The sequence below is a fragment of the Oncorhynchus clarkii genome, chromosome 5 (assembly GCF_045791955.1).
Source record: "Oncorhynchus clarkii lewisi isolate Uvic-CL-2024 chromosome 5, UVic_Ocla_1.0, whole genome shotgun sequence".
In the NCBI taxonomy this organism is placed as follows: Eukaryota; Metazoa; Chordata; class Actinopteri; order Salmoniformes; family Salmonidae; genus Oncorhynchus; species Oncorhynchus clarkii.
Genome location: NC_092151.1, coordinates 94,430,530 through 94,446,909, shown reverse-complemented (window position 1 = coordinate 94,446,909; position 16,380 = coordinate 94,430,530). Strand labels below are relative to the sequence as shown.

At 36.9% G+C, this 16,380-nt stretch overlaps 1 protein-coding gene across 1 annotated transcript in view; it reads right to left on the bottom strand.

Annotated features, from left to right (window-relative positions):
* Nucleotides 1-6,453: 6,453 nt before the first annotated feature.
* Nucleotides 6,454-16,380, bottom strand: part of LOC139410292 (unconventional myosin-VIIb) — a 64,080-nt gene continuing 54,153 nt past the window's right edge. The window contains exons 44-48 of the mRNA XM_071155780.1: nt 15,915-16,100; nt 15,307-15,423; nt 14,528-14,611; nt 10,894-11,013; nt 6,454-7,400 (exon numbers count right to left, since the gene is read on the bottom strand). Of these exons, the coding sequence (XP_071011881.1) occupies nt 7,305-7,400; nt 10,894-11,013; nt 14,528-14,611; nt 15,307-15,423; nt 15,915-16,100 (603 nt within the window). The 3' untranslated portion in view covers nt 6,454-7,304. The remainder of the gene's footprint in view (nt 7,401-10,893; nt 11,014-14,527; nt 14,612-15,306; nt 15,424-15,914; nt 16,101-16,380) is intronic.

Sequence of the window (16,380 nt, the reverse complement as noted above, 5' to 3'; positions counted from 1 at the left end):
TTTAATTGGGGTTTATCTCATCTTGTTCAGCCTCATCTTCTCTGTCTGTGTTGGTCTGTCTGTCCCCGAGGGGTATAAACATCACCTAGTGAAACGGTTTACTCTGGCTGGAGTGAACTGATTATCAGCTGTCTCTCTTAAACTATAGTATAGTTATAGTTTAGTTATAGTGTAGGTATAGCATAGTTACAGTATAGTCACAGTATAGTCATATCATAGTTGTAGTATAGTTGTAGTATAGTTATGGTGTGGTTATAGTTTGTTAGATTATAGCTATAGTATAGTTGTAGTATAGTTATAGTATAGCTATGTGGCTATAGTTCGTTCGATTATAGTTATAGTAAAGTTATAGTATAGTTGTAGTATGGCTGTAGTATATTTGTAGTATAGTTATGGCATCAGTATATATATATACAGTGTAGTTCTAGTATAGTTATAGTATGGTCATAGCATAGTTATAGTAAAGCTATAGTATAGTTACAGTATAGCCATAGTAACGTTATAGTATAGTTACAGTGTAATTACGGTATTGTTGTATTATAGGTACAGTATAGCTAGAGTATAGTTTTAGTATAGTTACAGTCTAGTCATAGTGTAGCTATAGTGTAGTTATAGTATAGCAAGGGGTGTAGTTATAGTGTAGTTACAGTATAGCTATAGTATAATTGTAGTATAGCCGTAGCATAGTTATAGTATGGCCATATTGCAGTTGTAGTATAGTGACAGTATAGTTGTAGTATGGCTGTAGTATAGTTGGGGGTGTAGGCATTGTATAGTTATAGTATAGCTGTAGTATATTTGTAGTATAGTTATGGCATCGGTATATAGGTATAGTGTAGTTATAGTATAGTTATAGTATGGCCATAGTATCGTTATAGTAAAGCTATAGTATAGGTACGGTATAGCCGTAGTAACGTTATAGTATAGTTACAGTGTAATTACGGTATTGTTGTATTATAGGTACAGTATAGCTAGAGTATAGTTTTAGTATAGTTACAGTCTAGTCATAGTGTAGCTATAGTGTAGTTATAGTATAGCAAGGGGTGTAGTTATAGTGTAGTTACAGTATAGCAAGGGGTGTAGTTATAGTGTAGTTACAGTATAGTTATAGTATAATTGTAGTATAGCTGTAGCATAGTTATAGTATAGTCACCGCATAGTTATAGTATATTATATAGGTATATTATAGGTGTAGTATAGTGATAGTATAGTTGTAGTATGGTTGTAGTATAGTTGGGGATGTAGGTATTGCATAGCTGTGGGTGTAGTTATAGTATAGTTGGAAATGTATGTATAGTATTGCTGTAGTGTGGTTGTAGTATAGTTGGGGATGTGGGTATTGTATAGTTATAGTATAGCCGGGGCTGTAGTTATAGTATAGTTGGAGTATAGTTGGAGATGTAGTTATAGTATAGCCATAGTATTGTTGTAGTATAGTTGGGGCTGTAGTTATAGTATAGTCCTAGTATAGTTGGGGGTGTAGTTATAGTATAGTTATAGCATAGTTGTAGTATAGTTGGGGGTGTAGTTATAGTATAGTTGTAGTATATTTGGAGATGTGCGTATTGTATAGTTATAGTATAGCTGGGGATGTTGTTATAGTATCGTTGTAGTATAGTTGGGGGTGTAGTTATAGTATAGTTGTAGTATAGTTGGGGGTGTAGTTATAGTATAGTTGTAGTATAGTTGGAGATGTAGGTATTGCATAGTTGGGGATGTAGTTATAGTATAGTTGTCAAGACTCGGCGGTCGACGTCACCGGTCTTTTAGCCATCGCCGATCCACTTTTCATTTTCCATTTGCTTTGTCTTTGCTTTCACCTGGTTTCTGTTCATTATTCAACACTCTGTTTCCCACATGTCAGTGTGCGTGTTTATTGATTGTACATGGCGGTACTTGCCGGCGGGTTATGTATTTAAGCCCATTATTTTTGAGTGACCGGTATTTCTCCACACTTTGAGTATACTGGTGCTGTCGTGGAATTAAATACCTTGTGCACTCATTTCTGCTCTCCTGCTCCTGCTCTCCACCGCCTGACAAGTATAGTTGGGGGTGTAGGTATAGTATAGTTATAGTATATTTATAGTATAGTTATAGTATAGTTATAGCATAGTTATAGCATAGTTGGGGATGTATGTATAGTATAGTTATAGTATATTTATAGTATAGTTATAGTATAGTTATAGCATAGTTATAGCAGAGTTGGGGATGTAGGTATAGTATAGTATAGCATAGTTATATCATAGTTGGGGAAATAGGTATAGCATAGCTGGGGATGAAGGTATAGTATAGTTATAGTATTGTTATAGTAAAGTCATAGTATAGTTATAGTAGATTTACAGTATAGCTGGGGATATAGGCATAGCATAGTTATAGTATAGTTGGGGATGTAGTTATAGTATAGTCATAGTATATTTATAGTATAGTTGGGGGTGTAATTATGGTATAGTCATAGTATAGTATTGCCGGGAATGTAGTTATAGTATAGTTATAGTATAGTTACAGTATAGCTATATTATTGCTGGGGATATAGTTATAGTATAGTTATAGTATAGTTATAGTATAGCTGTAGTATGGTTATATTATTGCTGGGGATGTAGTTACAGTATAGTTATATTATAGTCATAGTATGGTTACTGCGTAGGTATAATATAGTTATAGTGTAGTTACAGCATAGCTATAGTACAGTTATAGTATAGTTACAGCATAGTATGGTCATAGTATAGTTATAGTGCAGTTACAGCATAGTTGTAGTATAGTTATATTATGGGCATAGTATAGTACGGATGTAGTTACAGTACAGCTGGGGACGTAGTTATAGTATCGTTATAGTATAGCTGGGGATGTAGTTACAATATAGTTACAGTATAGTCACAGTATAGCTGGGGATGTAGTTATAGTATAGCTGGGGATGTAGTTACAGTATAGTTACAGTATAGTCACAGTATAGCTGGGGACGTAGTTATAGTATCGTTATAGTATAGCTGGGGATGTAGTTACAGTATAGTTATAGTATAGTTATAGTGTGGTTATAGTACGGGTATAGTATAGTTATAGTGTAGTTATAGTGTAGTTATAGTATAGTTATAGTGCAGGTATAGTGTAGTTAGTGTAGGTATAGTGTAGTTATAGTATAGTTATGGTGCAGGTATAGTATAGTTATAGTGTAGCTATAGTATAGTTGTAGTGTAGCTATAGTATAGTTATAGTACAGGTATAGTATAGTTATAGTATAGTTATAGTGTAGTTATAGTGTTAGTAGGTATAGTATCGTTATAGTATAGTTATAGTGTAGTTATAGTATAGTTATAGTGTAGCTATAGTATAGTTATAGTATAGTTACAGTATGGTTATAGTGTAGTTTTTGTGTAGTTATAGTATAGCTATAGTGCGGGTATTGTGTAGTTATAGTGTAGTTATAGTACAGGTATAGTATAGTTATAGTGTATTCATAGTGTAGTTATAGTGTAGTTATAGTACAGGTATAGTATAGTTATAGTATAGTTATATTGTAGTTAGTGTTGTTATAGTAGGTATAGTATAGTTATAGTGTAGTTATAGTGTGGGTATTGTACAGGTATAGTATAGTTATAATATAGTTATAGTATAGTTATAGTATAGTTTAGTGTAGTTATAGTGTAGTTATTGTACAGGTATAGTATAGTTATAATATAGCTATAGTATAGTTATAGTATAGTTTAGTGTAGTTATAGTGTAGTTATAGTATAGTATAGTGTAGTGTTGTTATAGTGTAGTTATAGTATAGTTAGTGTAGTTATAGTATAGTTATAATATAGCTATAGTATAGTTATAGTATAGTTTAGTGTAGTTATAGTGTAGTTATAGTATAGTTAGTGTAGTTATAGTGTAGTTATAGTATAGTTATAGTGTAGTTATAGTATAGTTATAGTGTAGTTATAGTATAGTTATAGTGTAGTTATAGTATAGTTAGTGTAGTTATAGTGTAGTTATAGTATAGCTATAGTGTAGTTATAGTATAGTTATAGTGTAGTTATAGTATAGTTATAGTGTAGTTATAGTATAGTTATAGTGTAGTTATAGTATAGTTATAATATAGTTATAGTATAGTTATAGTATAGTTTAGTGTAGTTATAGTGTAGTTATAGTATAGTTAGTGTAGTTATAGTATAGTTATAGTGTCGTTATAGTGTAGTTATAGTATAGTTAGTGTAGTTATAGTGTAGTTATAGTATAGTTATAGTGTAGTTATAGTATAGTTATAGTGTAGTTATAGTATAGTTATAGTGTAGTTACAGTATAGTTAGTGTAGTTATAGTGTAGTTATAGTGTAGTTATAGTGTAGTTATAGTATAGTTATAGTGTAGTTATAGTATAGTTATAGTATAGTTATAATATAGTTATAGTATAGTTATAGTATAGTTTAGTGTAGTTATAGTGTAGTTATAGTATAGTTTAGTGTAGTTATAGTGTAGTTATAGTATAGTTATAGTATAGTTTAGTGTAGTTATAGTGTAGTTATAGTATAGTTTAGTGTAGTTATAGTGTAGTTATAGTGTAGTTATAGTATAGTTTAGTGTAGTTATAGTGTAGTTATAGTATAGTTTAGTGTAGTTATAGTGTAGTTATAGTGTAGTTATAGTATAGTTTAGTGTAGTTATAGTGTAGTTATAGTATAGTTTAGTGTAGTTATAGTGTAGTTATAGTGTAGTTATAGTATAGTTAGTGTAGTTATAGTATAGTTATAGTATAGTTAGTGTAGTTATAGTGTAGTTATAGTATAGTTTGTGTAGTTATAGTATAGTTTAGTGTAGTTATAGTGTAGTTATAGTATAGTTAGTGTAGTTATAGTGTAGTTATAGTATAGTTAGTGTAGTTATAGTGTAGTTATAGTATAGTATAGTGTAGTGTTGTTATAGTGTAGTTATAGTATAGTTAGTGTAGTTATAGTATAGTTATAATATAGCTATAGTATAGTTATAGTATAGTTTAGTGTAGTTATAGTGTAGTTATAGTATAGTTAGTGTAGTTATAGTATAGTTAGTGTAGTTATAGTATAGTTAGTGTAGTTATAGTATAGTTAGTGTAGTTATAGTATAGTTAGTGTAGTTATAGTACAGGTATAGTATAGTTATAATATAGTTCTAGTATAGTTATAGTATAGTGTAGTGTTGTTATAGTGTAGTTATAGTATAGTTAGTGTAGTTATAGTGTAGTTATAGTATAGTTATAATATAGTTATAGTATAGTTATAGTATAGTTTAGTGTAGTTATAGTGTAGTTATAGTATAGTTAGTGTAGTTATAGTGTAGTTATAGTATAGTTAGTGTAGTTATAGTGTAGTTATAGTATAGTTAGTGTAGTTATAGTGTAGTTATAGTATAGTTAGTGTAGTTATAGTATAGTTAGTGTAGTTATAGTATAGTTAGTGTAGTTATAGTACAGGTATAGTATAGTTATAATATAGTTCTAGTATAGTTATAGTATAGTGTAGTTATAGTATAGTTAGTGTAGTTATAGTGTAGTTATAGTATAGTTATAATATAGTTATAGTATAGTTATAGTATAGTTTAGTGTAGTTATAGTGTAGTTATAGTATAGTTAGTGTAGTTATAGTGTAGTTATAGTATAGTTAGTGTAGTTATAGTGTAGTTATAGTATAGTTAGTGTAGTTATAGTGTAGTTATAGTATAGTTAGTGTAGTTATAGTGTAGTTATAGTATAGTTTAGTGTAGTTATAGTGTAGTTATAGTATAGTTAGTGTAGTTATAGTACAGTTTGGGATGCAGGTATAGTTATATTATAGTTAAATTAGTTATATTATAGTTAAATTAGTTATATTATAGTTATATTAGTCAGTTATAGTTAGTATAGTATAGTTAGTATGGATATAGAATAGATAGTGTAGTTATAGTATAGTTATATTATAGTTATATTATAGTTATAGTTATATAGTTATAGTATAGTTGGGGATGTAGTTATAGTATAGTTATATAGTTATAGTATAGTTGGGGATGTAGTTATAGTATAGTTATATTATAGTTATAGTATAGTTATATTATAGTTATATTATAGTTATAGTATAGTTATATAGTTATAGTATAGTTGGGGATGTAGTTATAGTATAGTTATAGTATAGCTGGGGATGTAGTTATAGTATAGTTGGCGATGTAGTTATAGTATAGTTATAGTATAGTTGGTGATGTAGTTATAGTATAGTTATAGCATAGTTATAGTATAGCTGGGGATGTAGTTATAGTATAGGTATAGAATAGTTGGGGATGCTGTGGAGTTAATAAACACAGAAAACCTCCTCAAACCCTCAGGAAAAAAAAACACCACAACCAGAATCCACACCAGCAACAAGTGTAATAAGATCAGACACAGGAAAAGTATTTTATGTGTCAAATAACGTCATCATTATGCAAAACTAAATTGTTTATTTTCAAAAAAAGAATCAGTCCATGAAAACCCTTTGGGGATGCACGAAGGCAGACCACACTTGTTTATTCATCAGAAGACAGTCGATACATGGCAGCGGAATTGTAAACATTTCAATGATCAATCATTTCAGTAATTATTTCAGTAATATTTGTCAGTTATAAATAAGTTATGCCTTCCTTTACCTGTGGCAGGGCACATAAAACATTTGTGGAAAGTTTTGTGTCATCATATTTCAAGTTAGGTATATTGGTCGTGTATGTAGTTAACTTTTACAATGCACAAATTACATTTAGAATTTAGAATGAAAAAATTATTGTGTGTGTGCGTGTGTGTGTATGTGTGTGTGTGTGTGTGTGTTAGAGCATTAGTTGTAAATTCAAGGCACAGTTTGCATCATGTTTCTACCATCCCAGCAGCTCAAGGCCTCACATGTTCCCGTTACCATGGTTCCCACTATATGACCAGGCTGCAAAGCCAAAAATATGGCTATGTCATAACAAATGTATGACATTTTCACGATACGGTCTTAAATTTAAAGGGATACTTTGGGATTTTTGGCAATGAGGCTCTTTTATCTACTTCCCCGGAGTCAGATGAACTTGTGGATACCATTTTGTATGTCTCTCTGTCCAGTATTAAAGAAGTTAGAGGTATTTTCAAGAGCCAATGCTAACTCACTAGCGTTAGTTAAATGACTGGAGTCCACGGGTATCTGCTAGCATGCTATTCCTTTAAGGTTCAGGTTAGGCATGAGGTTAAGTAGTGTGGGTGTTAGGGTTAGGTTTAAAAATCAGGTCTGAAGAAGATACATTTTATAACTAAGCAGGGCTTCCGACTTTGCCACTTGTCCAGATAGTGACGACCTGGTTACACGTCTCGTGTTATTCGTTGTATCTCTGGTTTCTGGTCCTAACTGCTTTCGTCTCGTTCAGGTACATGTTGACATAAGAGGTCAGAAGATCATCCATTTTATAGCCCTGATGGACAAAGACACAAAGCACAATATGAAAACATTATTCAGAATAAGTGTATCTTATTAAGGCCAGGCACTACAACCCTAACAGGGAACTTTTACCAGGTGAATGTAGATACAAATATGACTATTTTTGTATACCACATTTAGTAAAATATTATATTGAAATATGCATATGAGGTGATATCTCATTAAATATGCGCATATGTGATCCGTTTCAAGAACCTAGGCTTATGTCACTACTTCACAGGAGAGGCATTTGAACGTAAACAGAAAAATACATCTAAATACGTTGTTTATTTGTTGACAGAAATGCCTTCTTGAATATGCAAACTTTCACATGCCTTTATAACAAACTTGTATGCCATCTGTAAATACGAATAAAATTGTTAAATTATGAGCCTAGTCGTTTTAGCCACAGAAAAATACAGGAACCTTCCTACTAGCTATGATTGGCAGAGATAATGGGTGGGCTGGACATGCCGAGAGATGAGTTTGGATTGGTCTGCCATGTAAGCATGCTTCTATCTATAACATGAGCTGCTCACTATGTATGGATAATCCTTTCTACTGTGTTTTTTTTTATACATCATGAAGAACTGAAAAAGTGTTGCAGTGCTGCCCTGATGTTAATAACGCTGTCGACAAAGATCAGTGGGGGAAAATGCCGGAGTACTTTCTGGTGACTCTCTCTGACGATAAGGAAATCCTTTGATTTACGTAGAAAACATTTTCAAGGAACCAGACATTGTCTTCTGATGACAGTGACGGGGGGAAGAAACGACAATCAATGGTGTTGTTGTCGCGGAAGAAATTGACAACAGTTTTGAAGTCAGTGGAATGTCCGGTGGAAGCAGAGATGATTGCCAAATGCGGAGAGAGTCGAAAACAAGAACACAGGAGACGGTTGTTTAAAAAAAAATCTGTCTCCTGATTACATCTTCAAGCTAAAGGGCAACGATGGCATCCATTACAGAGGGCATTCATCCATTGTATACGGATGAGTCTAGCTACATTTTCCAATATTATACGTTTCTAATTTTGTCAGAAAGTTCTCTATGATCTGTGTAGTAATATTATTTGTATCTAAGAAAACATTTTGAATTGTATTGCTAGTTATAGCCTAATCTTAGCTAGCTAGCTAACTTTGAACCTAGTTGGTTAGCTTTAGCTACCTGCAGATTCATGCATGGTGTATGGTATTATGAGTTAGGATTATGGTTAATTGTTTAGCTAGCTAGCTACATGTCTAAACAAAAGACTCCACTATTCAATTAACCATTTCACTGTTCCGTTTACACCTTCTGTATCCTGTGCATGTGACAAATACATTTAGATTCGATTTGATATAGTGTGTGTTTAACAGAGATGGTAATGTGAAGAACAACATGATCTGCACCAAAGTCAGATTAGGATATACAGGGCAATCGGAAAGTATTCAGACCCCTTGACTTTTTCCACATTTTGTTACAATACAGCCTTATTCTAAAATGGTTTGAATAAAAGGTTTTCCTCGTCAATTTATACACAATACCCCATAATGACATCACAATACCCCATAATGACATCACAATACCCCATAATGACACCACAATACCCCATAATGACACCACAATACCCCATAATGACACCACAATACCCCATAATGACATCACAATACCCCATAATGACATCACAATACCTCATAATGACATCACAATACCCCATAATGACATCCCAATACCCCATAATGACATCACAATACCCCATAATGACACCACAATACCCCATAATGACACCACAATACCCCATAATGACATCCCAATACCCCATAATGACATCACAATACCCCATAATGACATCACAATACCCCATAATGACATCACAATACCCCATAATGTCATTATGTCATTATGGGGTATTGTGATGTCATTATGGGGTATTGTGTGTATATTGATGAGGATTAAAAATGGGGGGTCTATTTAAAACATGTACATGCTATCTCCTGTTAGGGCCTATACATTTTTCCTACCTCTATATAATGTCCTTTTTATTAGATTTTTTACTGTAACTCAAATAGAGTCCTTCGTATTGTATGAGTTATCATTTCCATACTATTAAGTATATTTCATTCATTGTTTATTTACAATTGCTTATTTGTGGTGCCTTATCTTCAATGACGGCCTGTTCAGGGGCAGAACGACAGATTTGTACCTTGTCAGCTCGGGGATTTGAACTTGCAACCTTCCGGTTACTAGTCCAACACTCTAACCACTAGGCTACCCTGCCGCCCCAGGAGGGTTCATGGGGTTCTCCCCAGGAGTATGGTGGGGGTTCATGGGGTTCTCCCCAGGAGTATGGGGGGTTCATGGGGTTCTCCCCAGGAGTATGGGGGGGTTCATGGGGTTCCCCCAGGAGTATGGGGGCAAAACTGATAGAGACATACCCCAAGCGACTTACAGCTGTAATCGCAGCAAAAGGTGGCGCTACAAAGTATTAACTTAAGGAGGCTGAATAATTTTGCACGCCCAATTTTTCAGTTTTTGATTTGTTAAAAAAGTTTGAAATATCCAATAAATGTCGTTCCACTTCATGATTGTGTCCCACTTGTTGTTGATTCTTCACAAAAAAATACAGTTTTATATCTTTATGTTTGAAGCCTCAAAAGGTCGCAAAGTTCAAATGGGGCCGAATACTTTCGCAAGGCACTGTATATATATATATATATATAATTTACAGTATAAATTAAATCTATCCCCTTCTCTGTTGACATCTGAAACCGGCTCAGTTGTTTTTCATTCCATAATTTAACCGTATCATCAATCATACTTGGCTTAAAGTCGCCGTCCATTACAATGTTCTCGCTGGTAGATCAGGTCTGTTTGGATATCTTTTTATTTTGGTGATCTTTGTCCAGACCATTGTAGTGGAACAGGAATACACGTATTGGGAGGACATACACTTGAATCATTTTGAATTATTCCTGTTAAATGTAATTCAATACGGTGAGCTTGTAATTATGGATGTATATTATGCCTCTTTTAAATGCAGGACATTTGTCTGAAGGTAATCTGATAAACCAAAGCAAAAATACATTTCAATCCAGATTTAGACATTTTTATGTTTACTTTTAGAAAATACTAATATTAATGGACCCATAAAAAAAAAAAAAAATACATCTCAAAATGAATAGGTAGATGCAAAACATGTAAATTCAGCCCGTGGTGCCTGTGGTGCCCGTGGTGCCTGTGGTGCCTGTGGTGCCTGTGGTGCCTGGCCTTGAAAGTTTAATATTTCTAACATGAGCTAATAAGAAATTACGAAAAATAAATAAGAAAATAAAAATAAATTGCTTATCGCTGCCACAGGGAGAAAAAGTCTGGCCAGTTGTTTTTCTTGTGGCAGCGTTGTGTTTCCGTAATAAATAGAATAAAGAAGTACACAAAATAACTAGTTACAAGTCAACAGTAAAAAAATAAAAACAAGCAAACGAACAAAACCGTAATAAATGTCTTTACCAGTGATGTTTCACATAGGATCTTGTTTCCCTTCACCAGGTTGCCCACGGTGATGTGGAAGTAGGTGGAGCCACTGCACCAGTTAGCGATACGGTTGAACGGGTGAGTCGCTAGGACATCCTATGGGACAGATAAGACAGACAGGTCAGACAGACATCTCTTTTACTGTTCATGCTCTCTGTTGAATATTAATGTCAGTGGAGGGCCGTGCAAAACGGCAGGGTAGCCTAGTGGTTAGAGCGTTGGACTAGTAACCGGAAGGTTGCAAGTTCAAACCCCCGAGCTGACTAGGTACAAAATCTGTCGTTCTGCCCCTGAACAAGGCAGTTAACCCACTGTTCCTAGACCAGTTAACCCACTGTTCCTAGACCAGTTAACCCACTGTTCCTAGGCCAGTTAACCCACTGTTCCTAGGCCAGTTAACCCACTCTTCCTAGGCCAGTTAACCCACTGTTCCTAGGCCAGTTAACCCACTGTTCCTAGACCAGTTAACCCACTGTTCCTAGACCAGTTAACCCACTCTTCCTAGGCCAGTTAACCCACTGTTCCTAGACCAGTTAACCCACTGTTCCTAGACCAGTTAACCCAGTGTTCCTAGACCAGTTAACCCAGTGTTCCTAGACCAGTTAACCCAGTGTTCCTAGACCAGTTAACCCACTGTTCCTAGGCCAGTTAACCCACTGTTCCTAGGCCAGTTAACCCACTGTTCCTAGGCCAGTTAACCCACTGTTCCTAGGCCAGTTAACCCACTGTTCCTAGACCAGTTAACCCACTGTTCCTAGACCAGTTAACCCACTGTTCCTAGGCCAGTTAACCCACTGTTCCTAGGCCAGTTAACCCACTGTTCCTAGACCAGTTAACCCACTGTTCCTAGACCAGTTAACCCACTGTTCCTAGACCAGTTAACCCACTGTTCCTAGACCAGTTAACCCACTGTTCCTAGGCCAGTTAACCCACTGTTCCTAGGCCAGTTAACCCACTGTTCATAGGCCAGTTAACCCACTGTTCCTAGGCCAGTTAACCCACTGTTCCTAGGCCAGTTAACCCACTGTTCCTAGACCAGTTAACCCACTGTTCCTAGGCCAGTTAACCCACTGTTCCTAGACCAGTTAACCCACTGTTCCTAGGCCAGTTAACCCACTGTTCCTAGGCCAGGTAACCCACTGTTCCTAGGCCAGTTAACCCACTGTTCCTAGACCAGTTAACCCACTGTTCCTAGGCCAGTTAACCCACTGTTCCTAGGCCAGTTAACCCACTGTTCCTAGGCCAGTTAACCCACTGTTCCTAGACCAGTTAACCCACTGTTCCTAGACCAGTTAACCCAGTGTTCCTAGACCAGTTAACCCACTGTTCCTAGATCAGTTAACCCACTGTTCCTAGGCCAGTTAACCCACTGTTCCTAGGCCAGTTAACCCACTGTTCCTAGGCCAGTTAACCCACTGTTCCTAGACCAGTTAACCCACTGTTCCTAGACCAGTTAACCCACTGTTCCTAGACCAGTTAACCCACTGTTCCTAGGCCAGTTAACCCACTGTTCCTAGACCAGTTAACCCACTGTTCCTAGGCCAGTTAACCCACTGTTCCAAGACCAGTTAACCCACTGTTCCTAGACCAGTTAACCCACTCTTCCTAGGCCAGTTAACCCACTGTTCCTAGACCAGTTAACCCACTGTTCCTAGACCAGTTAACCCACTGTTCCTAGGCCAGTTAACCCACTGTTCCTAGACCAGTTAACCCACTGTTCCTAGACCAGTTAACCCACTGTTCCTAGACCAGTTAACCCACTGTTCCTAGGCCAGTTAACCCACTGTTCCTAGGCCAGTTAACCCACTGTTCCTAGACCAGTTAACCCACTGTTCCTAGGCCAGTTAACCCACTGTTCCTAGGCCAGTTAACCCACTGTTCCTAGACCAGTTAACCCACTGTTCCTAGACCAGTTAACCCACTGTTCCTAGGCCAGTTAACCCACTGTTCCTAGACCAGTTAACCCACTGTTCCTAGGCCAGTTAACCCACTGTTCCTAGGCCAGTTAACCCACTGTTCCTAGACCAGTTAACCCACTGTTCCTAGACCAGTTAACCCACTGTTCCTAGGCCAGTTAACCCACTGTTCCTAGGCCAGTTAACCCACTGTTCCTAGACCAGTTAACCCACTGTTCCTAGACCAGTTAACCCACTGTTCCTAGACCAGTTAACCCACTGTTCCTAGACCAGTTAACCCACTGTTCCTAGGCCAGTTAACCCACTGTTCCTAGGCCAGTTAACCCACTGTTCCTAGGCCAGTTAACCCACTGTTCCTAGACCAGTTAACCCACTGTTCCTAGACCAGTTAACCCACTGTTCCTAGACCAGTTAACCCACTGTTCCTAGGCCAGTTAACCCACTGTTCCTAGGCCAGTTAACCCACTGTTCCTAGGCCAGTTAACCCACTGTTCCTAGACCAGTTAACCCACTGTTCCTAGACCAGTTAACCCACTGTTCCTAGGCCAGTTAACCCACTGTTCCTAGACCAGTTAACCCACTGTTCCTAGGCCAGTTAACCCACTGTTCCTAGGCCAGTTAACCCACTGTTCCTAGGCCGTCATTGTAAATAAGAATTTGTTCTTTAACTGAGTTAAATAAAGGTGAAATAAATAAATAAAAACATAGCTTAATGAGAGGGCCGTGAACATTTACCTAGTAATGCCTTATACTGTTAGAAAACGCTGATTTTTCCTCCCTTTTTATCATCTATGATTTGTTTGCACTTTTCGTACTACAATGCCCTGCTATAGTAAATAGTTTGAAACATAGTACATTCCCAGATGTCATTTTCAGAATGTATATGCTATGAACTACCTATTTATGATAAAAGTGGGAATAGGGCTTGACATTGTTCGGGTTTCAACATCTACGAAAAATCAAGATTATAACTTGACATGCTATTAGATTGCAGAGTCCTTATTATTGTAATAATGTTTTATATAATTAATTAGTGGACAGGGAAGATCCGAGTCATTTCCTGGTGGACTGGTCCCATTCATTGTTGTCTATCTCCTTGTGAATTTACCACAGAGTTACAGTCGCTGGCGAATCTACCAACTCGTCACAATCTCAGATTTCATCTAGTATAAAATGTGTCCCTTTGTGATGAACACAAAGTGGTTTTGTTTCACATCTTCAAATTGTGTTAAAGTAAAAAAAAAAAAAAGTTTTTAAATGAAATATAAATCAGTGTGTTTATTACAGAACACATTCGTATGGCTGCAGTAGACTCTCAACGTTGCAGCTGTGTGCCTGAGACGTACCGTGACAACACAAATTGATGGTCAGTCCAATCAGCGAATGAGCATTTAAGGCGGGACTCTCGAGCCTCCAATGGCTGTGGATATGTAACCCGATACCCCAGAATCAATCGATTCAATTTGACCTAACAGAAGTTGATTTATACGCACATTGCCTTGATAAAACAATTACATTATAACGAAAGCCCCAGAAATACAGTAATTAACATTGAAGAGGAACCATTTATTATTACTCCATTCTCTCAAGAGGAAAACAAGGAGTCTTTGATGGTGAATGAAGATTGTGTGTGTGTGTGTGTGTGTGTGTGTGTGTGTGTGCGTGTGCGCGTGTGTGTGTGTGTTGTGTTTTACCTTGGTTTTCGGGTGGATGATTGAGACCCCCTGTTTGCTGATGGCAATTCTGACGATATCTGGGAAGTTAGGGTCTGATGTTTGCTGGAAAAAGTAAAACATCTCTTTAGGTGATAGAAAGCAGAGTAGTGGCTGTTCCTTCATCACTTAGTGACATAGGCTGCGTGAACAAAATGGCACCCTATTCCCTATATAGTGCACTACTTTTGACCCAAATGGCACCCTATTCCCTATATAGTGCACTACTTTTGACCCAAATGGCACCCTATTCCCTATATAGTGCACTACTTTTGACCCAAATGGCACCCTATTCCCTATATAGTGCACTACTTTTGACCCAAATGGCACCCTATTCCCTATATAGTGCACTACTTTTGACCCAAATGGCACCCTATTCCCTATATAGTGCACTACTTTTGACCCAAATGGCACCCTATTCCCTATATAGTGCACTACTTTTGACCCAAATGGCACCCTATTCCCTATATAGTGCACTACTTTTGACCCAAATGGCACCCTATTCCCTATATAGTGCACTACTTTTGACCCAAATGGCACCCTATTCCCTATATATAGTGCACTACTATTGACCAGGGCTCATAGGGTGCCAGTTTGGGACACAGACTTTACAAGAACTTTAAATGGGTCCATAAAACGAGCTGTGTCCTTCGAACTGCGATACACCGTCTGGAAAGAACTATTTCTCCCGAGGGAACTTCATTTGTGATAAAAAGTATATATATTTTTTTTAAATTCAGTGTCGAGGTGCTCTCCCGTACCTTCACTTCAAAGAAAGCACAGCCGAAGGTGGGCCAGCGACAGACCACCTTGAGAAACGCTAGACTGGCTTCTTCACTGGTCATACTAGCCTGCTTGTTGTAGGCTGCAACGATGTTCTGGTAAGCAAAGACATTAAAACGGTCAACAACAACAACAACAACAACAACAACAACAACAACAACAAAACCTTTTACATAGTTGATCCTCTGACCTCCGCGATCGAATGAATTGAGTTAAGGGTCATTTGAGTTCAGGGGTCATGTAGAGGGTAACTTGGAGCTGCAGTCCCAGACAACAAAAAAAAAGGGACACTACAGACTGTGTTTGTATACAGGTCACATGACGTCATTGAAGGAACACTCATCACCCAGTCCCTTCCAGCTATGTGCACTCATACACTCCTCCCAGGCATTGAGATTGGTGTAAACCCTATTTCTTATACCGGTCCAGGGAAGAGAACAAGTGCACACTTTTGGAGGAAGGGAGGAGTGAATGTATTAAGGAGAGACTCTCAATGTGTGACAACTGTAAAAAAAAAAATATATAAACTGCTTTATAAATAAACGATTGATTGATCGATCGATCACAACTGATTGATTGATTTTACCTTCTGCCAGTCCGTAGTGGACATGGCCTTCAGCATGTCGTTGGGCACCAGATCTTTCAGCATCTTGGGGATCAGAACGAACTGGGACTTGTCGTTGTTGAACTTTACCCTGAAGAGCAGAGCCCCTATGTTCACCATGTCCTCCTTGGTACATCGATGGTACCCTCTCAGGTACTTAGGTAGCTCCTAGGTGGGGAGAGAGAAAGGCTGTCCTGTTAGTATAATGAACTGTTAGCAGTGTTCAGAAAGTAAAACAAATTCCAATTCCAATTTTTCCTCATTGAAAAAGCATTTAGGTAGAATTGGAATTGGAAGCTGAATGTCAGTGTACTTCCTGAATTTACAGTTTTAAAAAAAATGAAATTGACCCCAACCCTGACTGTAAAGATAGGCATTTTCACCATGGGTACAATGTACTATATTGTGGTTAGACAGGGAGGCCAGTAACCGGAGGGTTGCTGGTCGA